Source organism: Artemia franciscana, chromosome 8 (assembly GCF_032884065.1).
Source record: "Artemia franciscana chromosome 8, ASM3288406v1, whole genome shotgun sequence".
Classification (NCBI taxonomy): Eukaryota; Metazoa; Arthropoda; class Branchiopoda; order Anostraca; family Artemiidae; genus Artemia; species Artemia franciscana.
Window position 1 is genome coordinate 44,715,991 of NC_088870.1, and position 19,997 is coordinate 44,735,987.

Consider the following 19,997-nt stretch of genomic DNA (forward strand, 5'->3'; position numbering starts at 1 on the left):
CATTCACCAGTGAATGATGACATTAACTAGATCTCGGACATTCACAGTAACAAATACGTCTGTTCATTCCTCCTCCCTCTATTTCCCGATAAAAATCCTCTGCATCAAATTAGTTTTGGATTATAATGAATAATAAAGTTGAACTAAAAACTTTGTTGTTGTTTCAAGTCCTGCCAATGTGATGATTCACTTTTAAAGTAGTCAAGTGCTTAAAGTTGCAATAAAGTTTCAAAAATCCCTTGTAAACTATTACGAAAAAGTAGTCATTTGTTTTGTGACAAAAGAATTTATTTATACGTTATAACACCAAGAACTTCTAACAACGAAAAAGCAAAGATAATACGAATACAAAGCAGTGTTGGAACACCAAATACAATAGCCAACCATTGACTAAGTTGAGCCGTTCAGGAGGCAAATCAGAAAAGTCCATAAATTAAACAAGGGAGCAGTTAAAAACAAAGGATTTGATATTAGCACCGACATTCCAAGTCTTATTTTTTTCACAAATTTAAGAAAAATCAGCAGATATAAAGCTAAAAATAAACGAAATTAACCGAAAAAAGGAAATTTACTTATTGATAGTGCTTAAAATTTTTATGGACGAGAACGGTTATCAGACTTAAATAGTTAGTAATAACTTGGCAATACTGAAGATGTAATACTGTCCTAGGAAATTCATAATTTTGAAACAACCAGAAGAAAAATCTTAGAAAATCGGAATTTTTCAGCATGAATAGACCTAAGATGATTACAGGAAGGGCGAAGGGGGTTAATTTAATCTCCTTGATACCGCAGAAATCTTTTTGGACTTAATCAACTTGGCTTCTGAACCATTCGCTTAAAAGACTTCAAGGGAAGGACAATTAAAAACGGAATGAAAAATACTGTCTACTTAAGATCTTCTTCGTCGTTAAACAACTCTTTAACTCTATTAAAAAGCTTCGTTTGCCAGGGATTAAGGCGAGATATTGAATCAAAGTCTTGTAGTTTATTAACAAAGTGTTCCTTGTTTTGCTCCTCCAACGCAGAGGTAATGTCCTAAAACGAGAAAAGAAGACGGTTTTTACAAACGGTTAAGAAGAAATGGATTATTGCAAGATTATTTCTAGTTAGCCCCAAATTAGGTTTAATAGGACGTCGGCTGAATTGATTATGGCAACGCCCTGCCCCTTGGCCAAATCAAAGTTCTATCTTCTGCTGATGATCTGAATCAGTATGAAGAAAGTAGAACCTGGTGCACACTAACACCATTCAAAAGTGAAAACAGATTGTTGTGTGATTATTTGTGGTCAACCCTTGAACACGAGATTAAATTCTACAGTAAGTCAGATGAATGCATTATGATCATGTCCTGCACCAAGGCAAAATCAGAGTCCCATCTTCGGCCAATTAATCCAATAAGTATGAAAAAAGGACAGGGTGTATACTAACGGCATTCAGAGATTGTTGTGCGATTGTTTCCGGTCAACCCTAGCGCAAGGTTAAATTCTACAGTAAGTCAGATGAGTGCATATGGTCATGTCCTGCACCTTGGCTAAATCAGAAATTCATCTTCTGCTGACTACTAGAATAAGTACGAAGAAAATAATTTCTGAGACCACACCGGCTAATCATGACAAAACGAAAAAAAAAACAATAAAAAAGAGAGTAACGAGGATATGTGAGCCAGTGAAAATGTAAACTTGGTGCAAATATTTCGTTCAAGACCTCTGCTTGACCGTCCTCAGCGCACGATAATAAATAAAAACTACTAATAAAAGTCCAAGGATAATATAAGAATCAAACCTTAAAACAAACGCAAGAACTAGAATAAGACGTCCCTCTCAATTTAACGGCGTAAGGGTAACTCACCGTTTACCTTTCACCGTTACATTGAGAGGGTTGTCATATTTTAGTTCTTGTGATTGTTTTAAGGTTTGATTTTTTTATAGTATCCTTGGATTTTTATTAAGTAATTTTTATTTTTTATATCGTGCACCCTGAGGACGGTCAAGCAGAGGTCTTGACCGAAATATTTGCACTATAGTCTACGTCTTTCACTGGCTTGCATTATCCTCGTTTCTCTCTTCTTTGCTATTTTTATTTCTTATTTTGAAGTATGAAGAAAAAAAGAAGATAGTGGATAATTACTGTCAAAAGAAGAAATGAATTTTTGCACATTTTTTTTAATTAGCCTTCAGTGAGATTCAACAGTAGGCCGACTGAATGCATCTTAGTGATGTCCTGCAACTTGGTTAAATCACAATTTCCTCTTTTACTTTGATTCCTTGAATCAGTCCGAAGAAAGAAAAGAACATGGTGCATACTAACGGCATTAAAGATGAAATTGACTGTTGTCCGATTATAGGAAGTCAACCCTAAAAACCTAGATTAAATTCAACAGCATGTCGGCTTAAAGCATTATGGCGAGGTTCTACACCCTGTTCAAACCAAAGTTCCAACTTCTGCCGATTACTCAAATCAGTATGAAGAAAGAAAAGAAGATCGTACATACTAACGGCTTTCAAAAGAAGAAATACATTATTGTGAGATTATTTCGAGTCAATCTTAGATCGCTAGACTGTATTCAACAGATGTCGGCTGAATAGTCTTCTCATGATAGCTCGAATCAGTACGAAAAAACAAATGAATAGGGCGTATACACACAGTGTTCAAAAGAAATTAAAGGTTATTGTATGTTTGTTCCTAGTTAGCCCTAGATTACATTCAAAATTCATTAAACTGAATGCATTAGATTGATATCCTGCATTTTGGCCAAGTTGGAACTCCCATCCTTTTTTTAGCATTCTGGCTGAAAAAAAAATTCTTCACATGCGGCAAATAGTGGTAAAATTTTCAAAATTCAACATTAGATTTTAGACTTAAAACATCTTTTATTGTAGCAGATTGGACAAATACGCAGCTAGGCGGTAAAATTCGCGTTGGACTATAATTCCGATATATGTATGCCTCACAGCAGGGAGAGCAGGATAGGAGAGGGACCCCAAGGAAATTATACAAACCACTCTAAAGAGAAAATTAGCAATTTTGACCAAAGATTTTCTCACCCCCCTTTCTATCCATTCAAGGAGTCACCAGCTCCTACCCACCCCAAACACTCGAACGTCTAACCACCTATGCTATGTGGATTCGAAGGTAAAATATTTTTCAGCAACTTAAACTTCGTACAACATAGTCCAAACCTTATCCGAAGCGAAACATTCCCATCAACGGTACTGTTAATTTGCTGGTACAAGAGGCCCCAAGAATATGTTGCAGTAAAAGTCCTTGAAGACCAGGCTAGACATTGTATCCGGATATTTTAAGTTGAGCAAATTTCACTCATGTTCTTTTTTTTTAAGCAAAAGTTTGTTTTTGTAGTTTGGATATTTCGTATCAATATAACAATATCACACACAATCAACATTATAAAAGGGCCCAGGATATTTTGAATGTTAATCAAGGCCTAAATTTTCATTAAGAAAAAACTACACAAATGAAAATTCATTTTTCTCTGTTAAGGTATTTCTCCTTCATACGCGTGCTGGTCACTTTCTGGTCACAACAAATCCAAAAAATAGATAACAACAAGAAACACAATGGATTACATAGTCGCGATTACAATCACACTTTTACTGACAAATGATTCGACTGCAAGAAAACGATGCTCCACATAATATATATATATATATATAATATATATATATATATATATATATATATATATATATATATATATATATATATATATATATATATATATATATATATATATATATATATATATATATATATATATATATATATATATATATATATATATATATATCTATATTCAACATCTATTGCAGCAGTGAACGACAGAGAACAATAGCTTGCAAGTCTACGAGGTTATTCAATTTCCTTTCTATTATAAGTCAGTAAAGAAAAAAGAGAAAAGCAAAAAGACTTCTCTTGATGACACTGTACAACCGAATACATTTACATTCCGAATCTTCCTTTTACTTAATGTAAAGAACTATCCTTCAGAATGATGCACTTAACCTTTTAGAGGTAATAACAGTGGTTTTAAAGGTGAAGAAAGGCGGCACTTTAGTTCCAAATACACTCCTTTTGACTTCAAAATTTCCAAAGGGAATTGAACAAAGAGCAGGAAATTACCTCCCAAGGCCAGTTTAATAGAGCCCATTCAAGGTTATACAATGACCCGAAAAGGCGTAAACCTGGTTTTGATGGCAACTTACAGGCAAAGACCTTTCATTTGCATCCTCTATAAAATCCCAAATATTGGTAATCCGAATACAAAAGATTTTTATTTCACAATCTTTTATTGAAAAGACAAGAAATCCTCAAGTGGCAAAAGAATCAGCATTTGTGAATCTCAGTGTGAAAATGAGGCAAGATGTATTAATTTCAACGCAAATTTTTGCCAATATATTGACAGTAACTACCATGTATTTCCATCATACATATAAGGTACAAATGTATTATAAAATTTTTAATTTTAAACTTGGGAATATTCTATTAGGTTTGACGTGCTTTTGCTTTTAATTTTTCGACAGCTTACATTTATTAATGACAACTTCGCACGGATTTGGACTGTCCCATTTGGTTGACTATTGGTTTATATCGCTTCTTCCAAAGTGATGAGTCGGTCCCCCAAATGTCAACAGATCTGGTGGGGATTTGAAATAAGAGCTCTGAGACATGAGTTCCTTCTAAATATCAAATTTCATTAAGATCCGGTCACCCGTTCTTAAGTTAAAAATACCTCAATTTTTCTAACTTTTCCAAATTAACAACCCCCAGCTCCCCTAAAAGAGAACGTATCCGTACCAATTATGTCAATCTCGTATCTATAACTTGTGCTTATTCTTCCCATCAAGTTTCATCCCGCTATATCCACTCTAAGTGTTTTCCAAGATTTCCGGTTTCCAAGATTTTCGGTTTCCAAGATTTCTGTTTTCCCTCCCAACCCTCTATTTCCCCGGATCCGATTTGAATTAAAAATGGAGCATCTGAGACATAAGATTCTTCTATATATCAAGTTTCATTGAGATCCGATCACCCATTCGTAAGATACCTCGATTTCACGTTTTCCAAGAATTCCGGTTTCCCCCTCCAACTCCCTTCAATGTCACCGGATCTGGTCGGGATTTAAAATGATAGTTTTAAAGTACAAGATCCTTTTAGATATCAAATTACCTTAAGATATGATCACCCGTTAATAGTTACAAACACCTAATTTTTTCTAAGTTTTCCGAATTACTCCCCACCAACTCCACCAAAGAGAGCGGATTCGGTCCGGTTATGTCCGTCACCTATCTTGGATTTGTGCTTATTCTTTCTACCAAGTTTCATCCTGATCTCTCCGCTTTAAGCGTTTTCCAAGATTTCCCCCCCCCCCCTAATGACAATGGACCCGGTCGGGATAAAAAACAAGAGATCTAAGTTTCGAGGTCCTCTTAATTTGGCATTTCATTAAGATACGATCACTCTTTCGCAAGTTCAAAATATCTCATTTTTTCTAATTTTTTATAATTACCCCCCCCCCCCCCAACTCCCCAAAGAGAGCAGGTCCGTTCCGGTTATGTCAATCCCGTATCTAGGACTTGTGATAATTTTTTCCACCAAGTTTCATCCTGATCCCTCCCCCCTAAGCATTTCCCCAGAGTTTAGGTTCCGCCCCCCCCAACATCCCCTTCACCGGATAAGGTTGAAATTTAATATAAGAGTTCTGAGACATGATATCCTTCCAAACATCAAACTTCATTAAGATCCGATAACTCCTTCATAAGTTAATAATACCTCATTTTTCTAATTTTTCAGAATTAACCCACCCCCCCCCCCCCCCAAAGAGAGCGGATCCGTCCCGGTTATGTCGATCACATATCTAGGACTTATGCTTATTTTTCCCACCAAGTTTCATCCCGATCCCTCCACTCTAAGCGTTTTATAAGATTTTAGCCCCCCTCAATTCCTCCCAATGTCACCGGATCCAGTCGAAATTAAAATAAGAGCTCTGAGACACGATATCCTTCCAAACTTCAAATTTCATTAAGATCCCATCAACCGTTCGTAAGTTAAAAATACTTCATTTTTTCTATTTTTCCGAATTAACCGGCCCCCACTCCCCCCTCCAGATAGTCAAATCAGGAAAACGACTATCTCTAATTTAATCTGGTCTGGTCCCTGATACGCCTGCCAAGTTTCATCGTCTTAGCTTGCCTGGAAGTGCCTGAAGTAGCGAAACCGGGACAGACAGACAGACAGACAGACAGAATTTGCGATCGCTACATGTCACTTGGTTAATACCAAGTGCCATAAAAAACTGATGTGTAACGTTTTTTAATTGCCGTTTTTTACCGTTTCTGTTTTAGCCAAAAACAGAAACGGTGCTGACCCTTATTATGTTTCCCTTAGCCAAGGAACATACGATTATGAGTTTCCAACTAATCCAGTACAACTTTTTGGTTCTATTTCACAACTTCTTAACACCCTCCTCTATCCTGATAAGCATGTATGGTATCTTCACATTCTTTACCCAGTTAACAATCCTTTAAAGTTTCAAGCTAACCGCGAAACAAAAATGACCCTTTTATGGATTCCATTTTCGTAGTGGAAGGGGAGGCTACCTTCTGACTTAGACTTGACTGGTATATTAGGATCAACTTGGCCCAGGGAATTACGGCTTAAGTTTTAATCTGTCTAAAGCAAGAGTCGGCTAGCCATTTTTCGAGGGAACCATCAAAACTTAATTATAATTAAAAAAAAAAAATCTTGCGCATTGGAGTCTTCTCGGCCCAAGAACTTAAGAATACAAGTTTTGAGCAGATCCGAAAGGAAATTTTTTGGCCCTTTTCCGCTCCCATTTTTTGGAGACCATGCCCACAATTTTTCACACCAAGCTCATATTGGCCTTGGAATATCCGGCTGCAAGTTTCAAAATAGTTAAAGATTACAAGGGTTTTGGCGCATTATTGATCCCCCTAATGACTTCCATTTTCAAACGAAAATGTGTATTCCCCTTAGCCCAGGCAATGACATTTGAAAGTTTTAAGCAATTGGGAAAAAGATTTGGTCCTATTTTTTGACAAAATTTTGAAGGAGGGCTCACACCCCTAAAATAAAATTCTTTTTGTACATTAGTATCTACAGGGATTTGCAGTGTTACGTTTCGGCTTGTTCCGAAAAAAGCTTATTGGCTCTTTTTCAGCCCTTATTCGGGGCCCATGCCAAAACTAAAATAAAAGTTGACCCTTTTTGAGCGTTCATTTTTGGAAAATCAAAAATGATCCTTGAGGTCCCTGTGGTCTATGGGCTGAAGGCTATAATTGCAAAGCCAGTACCTTAAAACCACGGTCTCCAAAGATTTTCTTTCGGCTGTTTCAAAATTGGCTCTTTTTGAGGGGATCTATGCTACAAAACTAAAGTCATTTCTGCAAATTAGCCCCCCCCCCTTGCGAATAGACACAGGTTTAAGCTGTGTCCGTCCAAATAAAAGATTATTGGCACTTCGCGAGGCACCATTTATGGAGAACCAACTTTCTTTTCTTTTTTTTGTATTCGATTCCCTTTAGCCCTGAGATTTCCGGAAGTAAGTTTTGAGCCGATTGAATAGAAGACTGTTTTGGTTCTTTTTGGAGGCAACCTCTTGGAGCTTCTGCCCAAATAATTTTGTTTTTTGTACATTAGGTTCCTTTTGGCCAAGAAGTTCTGGCTTTTAGTTTCAAACTGACAAGGGATAAAGTTTGCAGAAAAGAGCAGGAAAGGGGATGGTTGCCCTTCAAATTTTTTGGCCCTTTAAATAGGATCTAGAGCTTTCAATTTTCAATCCAATGTGCCCCCTTTAAAGTTTCTATGACCACCCTTCTATACAAAGTGATCAGGAAAAAAGGAATAGCAATATATGGGAGGCTCGTGGCTCTTTGCTACAGGCAAAGCTAGAGTGTTACCACTGATACAGCCACTGCTTCTAAACTTCCCAAGTATTTGCAACGACATCCTCTTTTCTTATCTTTTTTATCTGGTTCTAATCCAATTCTTTAACCCTTCTCAATTCCTATTTTGCTAGAAATCTCTCTTTTTTCTAATTCACTGGTGTGGTCTACCGGAAAGAGCTTCATTTCTAGGGACAATGTATCCCTGTAAATATTCCAACTCTAGTTATAAGACTGGCAACTAAATTAAACTCACGAGCATATTTTTGCAGGAAAAGCATTTAATGTTATATAAAAATGAAGGGAAATCCCAATAAGACAAATGAAAAGCTCCCCAAAATCTTCTTTAAGGAAGAGATGAGCATTTATTTTTTTTTATTGATTTTGGGACAGAATTTAATTTTCCTGACAACATTGTTCTCATCCTTGGAAATAGGTAGATATTGTTTTTCTTTTCTTTTCATCCAGTTTACACAGCTACAAAGCGGTACGTGAAGCATGATCACCCATTTTATGGTAGACAATTTTGGCTCTAAAATTAGAAATTACTGACGAACACTAAATCACGTGAAAGGCGATGAAAAATATAGTATAAATTGTGCAGGATTTCTCCCTGAGATTAGGAATTTATTTTTCACACGATTTTTTTGTCTTTTTTTTTTGTCTTAAAACTTTAAGGTTGTCAGTCATTTTAGAAATTAAACCTTTTGGATATCCCCAAGGGCAACCATCTTTAGCAGAAAAATTGTGGTTTCTTTACCTACTTCTTTAGGACGAAGAAATAAAAGTGTATTTTTTTTTTTAGCAGTGACGCGCCCCAAGTATTTTCATGAATAGGTAAAACACAGATGGTAGCACGTGTTTCCTTAACCCTAACTTTGTGCATTGCAAGTGGAGTTTATATATATATATATATATATATATATATATATATATATATATATATATATATATATATATATATATATATATATATATATATATATATATATATATATATATATATATATATTATTATTACCCGTCAAAAACGGAAAAGACGGAGTATATAAAAGAAAAAGGAAGAAAAGCACGAAAATTTAAATACACTTCCAATACAAATATTATAAAATAACACTAGTCCCGGGTGGTTGGCACTTAAAACATTGTTACTGAATTTGGAGATTCTTCTCTCTATGACCATGGAAGGGTTGGTGACCTTATATTTCCTGGAGATGTCGCCATTTCTGTGCCACAAAGGGAGACGCAGGAGAAACTTAGCATATCTGTAAAATGCGCTGCAAATGGCTTTCTTTTCGGTAGCTGTGAATATTTTCCAGAAGGGAACCAGAGCAAGCAGATGGGGGGTAGTAGAAGCATTGTATAGCCGGGCAAGGAGAGGACGGTTGAAACGATACTTATTGGCAACAAGTAATCCGTAAGACGCTCGTAGACGGGAACAGAGGTGGTTTGTCAGTGCTGAGCGTGTGTCCTTCAATGTGGAAGAAATAGGAAGGCCAAGATACGTAAGGGACTCACAAGGCTTAATCAGAGTGTCGCCAATTTTAACGGAGAGGTTAATTGAAAGCTCATTTTTTGAACCATTGAAGAAAAGAAGTTCTGTTTTAGATTCGTTGAAGGAAAGTCCGATCTGCTTGTATGCCGCTGCAAGTGAGTCGTAATTTTATTGAAATAAAGATATCGAACGAGAAACATAAAGAATGTCATCAGCAAAGTTCAGCAGCGAAAGATTAATCCCACGGAAAAAGCACGACGGCTTTATTACTTGCTGTGCTTCGATAATAGCGTTATTAAACAGTGATGGAGAAGTTTTGCCACCTTGACGTACGCCTTTCTTGACACTCAGCATTTCTTTAGAAGGAAAAGTGCCGGACGGAGAGGGGATCAGGATAACAGCCGAGAGCTTGTTGTAATACTGTAAACAGGGGAAAGGATGCAAGAGGAGACACCTCGCTGAAGGGCTTTGATGCCATGGCCATGGATGCCAGAATCGAAGGCTCTACTAACATCAAGTGCTACAAAGACGAGAAGATCACCATTTTTATCTGCATCAATAAGAAGATTTGCAAGAATGCTGTGAACGTGTTCCCGTCCTGAGTGCTTTCTGAACCCGAACTGGTCGTCCGAAGTAGTGCATCGAAGTACAATTTCATCAAAAATAAGGGATTCAAATAGCTTATAAAAAGTAGTTGAAACAGTGATCGGACGATATGAAGCGCACTGGTCAGCTGGTTTACCTTTTTTGAGAATAGGATGGACCAATCCAACACCAAAGCTGTCTGGAACGATGCCAGTAACGAAGATAATTTGAAATAGCAGAGAAAGGTGCTCTAGGAGAAGATTGCTGGCAAAGCTTAAATGGGTACCAGATATACCATCGATGCCCTTAGATTTCTTTTTTTTAACTTATCAATTTCGGAACGCATCAAGGACGGAGTGACCAGGACACCAATATCCTTAACTGCAAATTGAAGCTCCATATCGAGGGCCTGGCAAAAGGTGTTATCTAGGTAGGAATTAGGGGCTGAAAATTGGTCTCTGAAGCAGTCGCACCAGTCTTTTTCTGGCATGCAGGGCGGACCATTGGAAGATTTGTTCTTAGCTCGAAGAGGCCATAAAGCAAGAGGCCAATTATCGGCAATCTCGCTGGTACGGGCAATTTCGTTAGCCTTATGCTGTGCGATGGCTTTGGAAAATTTACGTTTCGTGTAAATACGAACAGCGTTGACTACTCCGGAGCGCGGCTTCCCACAATCTGCCCATAAATGTAGCCAGAATTTTGCTGAATCACATGCCGTTACAGTTACGCACTTCCGTGCCGTGGCGAATTTTGCAGACCGGAACTGCAGTTTTCTCAGCTGTACGGATAGCATGCGTTATCTCAGAACAGTAGATGTTTAATAGGAGTCCAATGTCATGTTCGGACAACAGAGAATATATATATATATATATATATATATATATATATATATATATATATATATATATATATATATATATATATACTCAAAGATAGATAGATATATATTCTATTTATATCTTCTATCCAAACACCAGTTTGCGTTTACTTTGTCAGATTGGTCACCCAATTTATTTTCATCTTTCCTCCCTTGTTTAATACTGTCCCTAGTTAGGAGGCTTCATTCTTTAGTTGTTCTTGTGATGCGATATTAAAAATATCCGCCTTCGCCTCTTTGTAGGACCATGTATTATTCACATCATAAATAAAAACTTGCTTACACGTGTCAGAATATCGTCTAGTTAGCACAATAAACGCATTCCACCTTTGATTACGCCTGTTTCATTATTTTCACATTTTAGAAATTGTTGTCTTGTAATATCAATCCTATTTTCCTATTCAGTCTCAAGCGAGAATTCTTAGAAATTACAAATTAATGGGAAGTTGAATCGTCAGAAAGCGGAAAAGGAGTGTTCCTACAAACCTGTTGTTTGTTATATAAGGATATTTACTGCATTATTGTATTTTAAACAAACGAAAGGATATTACAGTCTTAAAGAGAGGAAGATGAAATTCCTTTTGAAATGACTTCTCTAAAAGTGATAAACGTCATATGTTACAATTTTATTAGAAAAGGTATGATGAAGTAAAAAAAAAAAAAAAAAAAAAAAAAAAAAAACAGACTAATCTACACATCATTAAAGGTGTTATTAGGAAAAATTCTCCAATTTCTAAAGGCATTTTGGCATAGTTATACAGAAAAAACGCAGGAGTCTTGACCAAAGTTATTTATTTCGAAAGATGTCAATCACGCAAAATAAAGACCAAATGGCTACAGCCATCACGAGAATTTTTTCTCCTGAATTGTTGCAGCTCTGAAGTTACCACTGAATTAGTACACCCCAAATTTATCATGTTTTGACAAGTTTGACAAGAAAAACTGAAATAAAACTGATGCGATTTTTAGAAAATTAGAAAGATAAAATTTAAAGCTATGTAATTTTTCGTTTTGTATAATTTAGCGTTATATATCAGAGTTACAATTAAACTGCAAATAAAAATCACAACGGCAATAGCAGTTGGGTGGCAGGGGGGAGGGGGTAAGCACCAGATGTGTTACTGCACGGACTTTAACACTGAATTATCATAGCACAAAATTTCTCGGTTTTAATCTGAGTTTGACGGTAAAATACAGAAACCAAAACGTAGCGAATTTAAGAAACTAATGCGAAATAAATGCAAGGCAGTTAAGAGCGTTTTTGGCATAATTCGACTAATTGCATTATAAACTAATTATTATAGCCGTCATGGATTTTTCTCCCCTGATTTGTACGGTATAAAACTCAAAACCCAGCTCTCATACCACCAGATTAATCACATTTTAAGCAATATTTTGTAACGACAATTTTTACCGTTTATGATAATCTAATAAAAAAAAAGCAATAAAAAGCTTGTCATAGGATAATTTAAGACAATGTATAACAAAAAAGCTATTTTTTGCAACTGAAAGTAGGGATCAACGTAAAACCTTTAAACGGACAGAAATTATTACGTATATGAGGCGGGTTGTCCCCTCCTCAATACCTCACTCTTCACGCTAAAGTTTCTTTTTTAAATTTTAAAAAAGCTTCTTATTGTTTTAATTACCCAACCCTTATGTTTCGGGAGTCGTTCTGAAAGAATTGGGACAAAAAGCAAAACGTTAATTATGACGCTAAAGTCAAACATTAGATGAAATTTCGCTCCTTACTTTCAGTTGAAAAAGTTTGTTTCCTTATTTAATTCTGATAGTGGTTTTAATAATACCGGAAAATTCGGCTCCCCCTCCACGAAAAGATAATTGAATCCCGGTGAAATTTCCCCAGGACAATCACTATCGACATCTCCACATTTGAGATTTAGTCAGCAAACAGAAAGTAAGACAAATAAAAAGAATTTCGTACAGGAATTCTGGTATATTCCTCCAGTGTAAAATTTCCCCGGAAAAGTTTACTCCCCTCGGAAACTTCCCTTTCCATGGGAAATTCTACCCGTGAAAAATCTCCCTTTAAAAAAAATTCACCGTCTCCCTCAACCAAAAAATTTATGCATACTTCTCAATAAATAATAGTATACGTAAACAATGAGGAAATTTCATAGCTTTAAGACCCTTCACCAGAGGCTGTGGGGGACATGTTATCTCCAAAGGCACAATTAATGAGCCTTTCAACTATGCTGAACAATATGGCTATCTCAAAATTTTGATCGAACAGCTTTGGCGAAAAAAGGGACGTGGGAAGGGGGTAGCTGTTCTCCAATCTTTTTGGTCACTTAAAAAGGACACTAGAACTTTTAGTTTCCGTTGGAATAAGCTCTCTTCCGATATTCTCGGACTAGTGGCTCAATGAAAAGAAAGAAAGGAAGAAAGAAAAAAACACAAATAAACACGCATCCATGATCTTTGTTTTGGCAAAAAAAAGGCAAAGCTTCACATTGTTGAAGATGGGAGTCTGAAACCTCTACAGTATGGTTTTCTGATATATTGAATCTGATTATGTGATTTTCACTAAACGTCCTTGACTTTTAAAGGGGGAGGGTACCCTTTTTTCGAAAATCAGGCAATTTTTCACATGCGACTTATATATTAGTGAAAAAGCTTTAAGTTTGATAGAGAGAAGGGGCTTGTAAAAGCAATATCTGAGTGATAGATCATATGAAAACAAAAGAAATGTAAGAAAGAGGAGAAATATTAAAACATGAACTAAGAAGGTGTCAAATGGAGGACATGGATAAAATTGCCGAGGATCTGGAAGATGCAGCGAGACGGCATATTAGTAAAATATTTTAGTGGAATGTTAATAAATTGAGGAGTAGTCAGTCCGGACTTGTCCCAGTTAAAGATAGGAATGGGGCAGCAATTAGTGATAAGGAAAGAGTTGAAAAGAGATGAGTATAAAAAATCTTGAGAATGTGCTAAACCGAGAAAGAGCTGCAAAAGATATAGATGAAAATGAAAAAGTTTGTGATGCCTTGGATGTGAAGGGAGACTTGTTTTGTGAGGAAGAATTGGCGATAGTACTAAAAGGATTAAAAAATAATAAAGCTCCAGGCGCTGATAGTGTGGTAAATAAGTTTCTTAAATATGGTGGCCTTGAGGTTAGAAATATATTACTGAAGCTTATGAATATGATTATTGAAAAAGGGGAAGTACCTAAAATTTTTTAGGAAAACCTTAATTAACACACTTTATAAGAAATATGACGAGAGCGAGTGTGATAATTATTGAGGCATCAGTCTGGTCTCTGTAGGTAGCAAATTACTTAGTGAGAGATGCTGTAGATAAAGTTTTAAGAGAAGGACAGTGCGGTTTTAGAAAAGGTAGAGGATGTATCTACCAAATTTTCACTCTTAGGTTAATAATTGAGAAGTCCCTTCGTTGTCAAACACCTTTGGTCCTCAGTTTTATAGATTATGAGCAAGCGTTCGATTCTGTTCATAGAAGAGCTTTAGCAAAGGTCTTATCCTTATATGGTATACCAGACAAATACATTAAAGTAATTAGTGCTATATAAGAGAATAACACTGCTGCGGTTAAAGTAGGAAATGAGGCTAGCGACTGGTTTAGTATTAAATCAGGAGTTAAGCAGGGTAGTTTTCAATCCCTCTTTATAGGGGTCATTTTGATGGAATTTGACTTAAGGAGCACAGGAAAGGCAATAGGAGACCACAAACAAATGAAGAGGAAAATTTCTTCTGGACTTGATTATGATGAAGATTTAAGCATCCTAGATGAAAGTGTGAGCAAAATGAATGAACTTTCAGAGGTTCTGCGAGTTCAGGGTGCTAGAATAGGTTTGAAAATTAATGTTAAGAAGACTAAGTCACTTAGGCTAGGAATAAGTAAAGATGAAAAGGTGACGCTGGTTAACGAAAAGATCGATCAGGTGGACAGCTTCACTTACCTTGGTAGTATTAATAGTGAAGACGGTGGGAGCAGTGAAAATGTTAAAAGTAGAATAGCCAAGGATCAGGGTGATTTTTCACGGTTAAAAAATGTTTGGAAGAATAGGAAGATAAGTCTGGAAACCAAGATTAGAGTGTTAGAAGCTACAGTGATGATAGTGGTCAAACATGGCTCTGAAGCATGGGCGCTCCGAAAAACCGATGAAGATTTGTTAGATGTTTTCCAGAGAAATTGCCTACGGATTGTTCTGGGTACCCGGCTGACTGATCGCATTTCAAACAGTAGGCTGTACGAAGAATGTGGTTCAATCCCACTTTCTAGGGCTATTTAAAGAAAGGTTTAGATGGCTAGGGCAAGTTGTGTGGATGAAGGATGACAGATTGCCGAAGATTGTCCTTTTTGTCCAACAGTCTAGGGCTAAACAGAAAGCAGGTCGTCCTCATTTGGGGAAGAAGGACGTCATTAAGAAAGATTTGAAGGAAATGGGAACTTCCTGGGAGGGAGTTAAAAGGGAGAATTTAAATAGATTGGGATAAAGGAGGAGCGTACATAGCTGTGTTGGCCTCAGGTGGCTTGGTACTGCGTTGAGTTGTTAGAAGTTAGTAGTTTTATGGATTACATCCGGGGAAGTTAACGTAAAGCGGATAAGTCATATAAAAGTAGCTAGAAAGCACTTCCTGTGTCCTTACTCGGAATGTATAGACATCGGTTGTATTCTTAGCAGAAATTGTATAATGGAATAATACTTGAAGGTATAAGCATGGATTGCCTGTTGATGAGTTATTTGATTTCTGATCAGGGGACAGAACATTAGCATTCTGGTAAGTATAGTTTTTAATTCAATCAACGAAGCTTAGTTTGTATTTTATGTAGTAAAGCTGTGATAGATATCAGACAGCATCCAGGATTTCTTTTTTTGGAAGGGGAAGGGAGCACAAAAATCGTTAAAAAACACATCAGAATTTGTATATATGCCTTTTGTTACGTTTTACGAGTTGGAAGAACATTGGAGGGGGGGAGGTCAAACCCCTTAGCCTCCTGGATACGGCCTTGAAGAGGTACTGCTTAATAACAAAAAAGTCGATTTTATCCAGAGATTTAGATACGAAGCAAGTTAAAGAATGAGAGCATTTTAAAATACATCTTTTCCACGTTCTTCTTTTCTTAATTTCAATTTACGTAAATAAACAAATGATTACCTTGATAAGCTTGTATTCACGGGAATCTTGGAATGCTGGGTACTGTTGTTCATACCTCTGGATCGCTAAGTTAGCCTCGAGTGCTGCTTCAGAAGGCTCAGAGCTATTACAAAGACGGCAAATAGCAGCTCGGAAAAAGTAATCCTTTGCCGAATACTGGGAAAGCTTGTCATCAAGGGCCTTGGTGGCAACCTATCAGAAAATTCTATGAAATTGTATTCAGCATTATAGCTAGTGTAAAGTCTACGAGAAAAAACAACAAAGAAAGTTACCGATAAAATAACTTTAGTAAGTTACCCCTCAATTGACATCTTTAATTACATTTTACTCAAGGAGTAAATTCATCCCCTCTCGGTTAGCATTTAAAATATTATTATTCTTAGACCCTTTAAATAAATTATATGGTACTTTGTATAAGTTTAACAGAAATAAGAAAAATCGAATAGTACTATAAGGCAAATTACGTTGAGATTTTTCAGACAAAAGAATAATGTCACTTCGATTTTAATGAAAAAAAAAAATAACACTTGAGACAGTGAAGCTAAGGATTTTAGGGGCCCCCTTTTTTTTAAAGATGTGGCCATTTAAATACTTTCTCTAGCTTAAGGATCCCTTTGGGACTTATTACGCTGATTAGACCTTCGTCTAAACTCACTTGGTTTATAGAAACATGAGGTCCCGTGTGATGTGTAAAAGATTTCCGATATTTTACAGGAGAAGCATAAAGTTTTAAAATCGACTCGTTATTAGGAAACTGTACCGAACGCCTCTTTGAAAATTAAAAACTTAATGGTTATTAATCAAAATCGTAATATTTTCAGGTTAATGATATCCACAGTAGCTACCGAGCTACAACATACTAAGAAGTATTTTTTAGACATAATATAGATACCATTCTTGCCTGATAAATTTGTCTCCCTGGGCGCTCCCAAATTAGTGGGCCTTAGACCGAAAGTGAAATTTTAAGTTCGGCTCTATTTGAAAAGAACTATAAAAAATTATGCCCAAAAAGATTCTCGAGTTTAAGGATCCCTTTGGGGCTTATTACGCTGATTAGACCTTAGTCTAAATTCACTTGGTTTATAGAAACATGAGGGATTTTTGGATTGATGGATTTTTTGAAAACAAGTTACATGAGTTGTTTTGACGTCTTACCATTGTCTTACCATGATGTCTCACCATCCCTATTCGGAAAAATCGTTACATTTAGCAACCCAGATTGACTTCCAGTGACACTCAGTTACGCTTCTAACAAACGGAGCGGAAGAATGAATTTTCAGGGATTTCAATCAGTAAACAAGAGCAGGATTTATTCATTTCATAGGAATGATTTTCATTTTTTTTAAAATCAGAAAATTTAAGAATTTCTGCGTATTATTTGCCCCCCATTCAGCGAGCACTAACTGAATTACTTCTGTTTTGAATGTTCATTATCACTCTCCGAAGTAGCGTCATGCACGTATAGCATGGTATTGTTTAACGTGAGACTTAGTTGACGTCGAAAAAGTCATTCATACGTCAATATTAGGAAATATTATTTTTCACTTGCCTTTTTTTTAACCACATTTTTAATTATTGATTAATAGGGGCCGTGATTCATCCTTAACTAGGTTGCAGTTGCCGCTAAAACCATTGTACCACAGTTCTACATTATTCAATGAATTTCAAGGACAGACAAAAATGTTATCTACAGCTTAAAAATAAAATCACAAGTAGTATCTCATCTCATAGCGTAGGTGAAAATTTAAAATTAATAATACTAATAGAATTTCCAGCGTGGCATAATTTTTTCAGTTATGACTTGTTTTCTGTTTTTCTTTTCTCTTTCTCTTTTCTGTTTGTTGGGTTTGTTGGTTAGTTTTTCTCTTTTTTGTTTGAATTTCGTTTTGTTTTGTTTTTTCGCGGGCGTTACTCGACGTATTATACTATTGCATAGTGTAAGTGAGATAATAATAATTATTCCTGAAGTTTTTGTCGTTTGTTCAAATGTTTATAGAATAAAATATTTTATTTTTTTAACGTTTTCTAAGAAATGATCTACTGTAAATCTAAACGAGAATTATTTTCTTTTTTTCCTAAAACCAATCTATTCTTCTCTTTTTACCTATCAACCCCTGTCAAATCCACCCATGTCTATATAACGTAATTGTAACAATCTCAAACAGAAAAAAAAAGGAACTGAAACCTAACAACAATGCTCCCAGGAAAACCTTGTCAAATCGAAAATTCAGTTTCTCTGTTCCAATCAAGAATCAATCAAAGGCGTGGAGACGTTCGTACATCCGTGAGCAAATATATATCAACAGAAAAAGAATAAGATGAAACACTTTTTGTTATTTACACTTTATTTGTCAAAGCTATAACAAGAATGCCAATTCTAATATAAAAAGAAATGGAACAACCGGTATGTGATTTAAAATCAGAGAGACAAATAGTCAATTTATTGACGACGGGGTGTATTTGTTGAAAATTTACGGCGACAATGTTGCAACATCCTTTTTTAATGCTTGGGAACTTTTTTGGCAAGATTTAAGATCAATTCTTCTGAATTTCTTTTGTTAAAAGAAACTTACGTAGTTATTTATCTTGAAACTAACAGAAAAAGATTATTCATGCCAGTAAAGAACTATAAACAATCCTAAGAAAAATAGAACTTTCTCTTTAAACCCACTGCAAGACTTGACGTACAGTTACGGAATAAAAAGTCAATCAACTGAATACAACAACGTCCATCAACTCATCATAAAATGCTTGAGTTTTTTCCCCAGAAAAAAAAAACAACTAAATTTCTCATTTTAGCCAAGCAATATGGCGTTAAAAGCATGTCAGATAAACTACATTTAATACAGGACTGATTATTTTTCTCTTAGGAAGAAAATTAAATATGTTATTAATGTTGAAAAGAGGGTATATATCAAGCCAGCCACAGTGCATATGACAGCATTTCAAGATTCGTCTACGAACAGCCCAAGATTTGAGCAGAAATCCTAATATACCGAATTAATAGTAATGTATACACTTAACACACTTTTTGATCGTAATGTTTAATACATGTATATTCCCAAGATCCCAAATCCAAAACAGAAAAACCAAGACCTTGGAAAAATTTAAAGAGTGGCAACTCTGGTCTATATTCATGCCCGATGTGTGTACATGTATGAACGCATATTTTCTTTGATGGGTAATCTTAAAAAAATTAAGTATTTCTGAACTTTTTCAGCATGAGTTTAAAAATAAAGAGCTGATAAGAGTAGGTGGGAGTGAACTTGATGACACTATCAGACGGGTGGAGATGTTCCTTAGCTAATAAACATAAATTACAAATCAGTAAAAAAATTTTCGCTCTTTACTTTCATCAACAAATTTGTTTAAAAAATAAAAAATTAATTTCAAGCCCAGATCGAATTTAAACCAGAACCATCACAAAGCTTCCGACTGGGACTATTCAGAAACATGAGAAATCTATATAGTTATTTTTTTTATTGTATGTTGCTATAGAGTTTAGTTGGAAGCGTTGAGTTGAGCAAAAAACCTAGGGCTATAAAAAGCGTTTCGTGATATATTTTACTTTTCCACCCTAATTTTAGAAACTACCTGAACTAATGAAACAGAAGAAAAAAGACTCAAAAGAAAAACACTGCAAGATTTTTAAGCCAGAATATCAGAAGCAACATTAGCCGTAAGCCTTCCGTCCATTATACACTTGTTACTGTTTATTTGAAGGACCACTTCGTATAGAAGAGTTGGCATAGGAGGGGGCTTAATCGACAGAAAATTGTAAGCAGTAGTACAATTTTCAAGAGTCAAACGTGATTGGAGGGTAATCAGTCCCATTACCCTATCCTGCTACCCCCCCCCACCACCTCAACTTTCAAAGATATCTGATCAAAACTTTGGGGACGAGATATTGAGATGAATCAAAAGACACTATGTGCATCCAAGTTGTAAAAAAGGCGTTTCTTCAATTTCTCAGGAAG

General features: G+C 35.8%; 1 protein-coding gene across 1 annotated transcript in view; it reads right to left on the reverse strand.

Annotated features, from left to right (window-relative positions):
• Positions 1-266: 266 nt before the first annotated feature.
• The window catches only part of LOC136030475 (alpha-soluble NSF attachment protein-like), a gene marked incomplete in the record, with an annotated part of 104,192 nt that continues 84,461 nt past the window's right edge, over positions 267-19,997 (reverse strand). Inside the window, 2 exon segments of the mRNA XM_065709486.1 lie at positions 267-1,038; positions 16,021-16,212. Coding sequence (XP_065565558.1) covers positions 889-1,038; positions 16,021-16,212 — 342 coding nt within the window.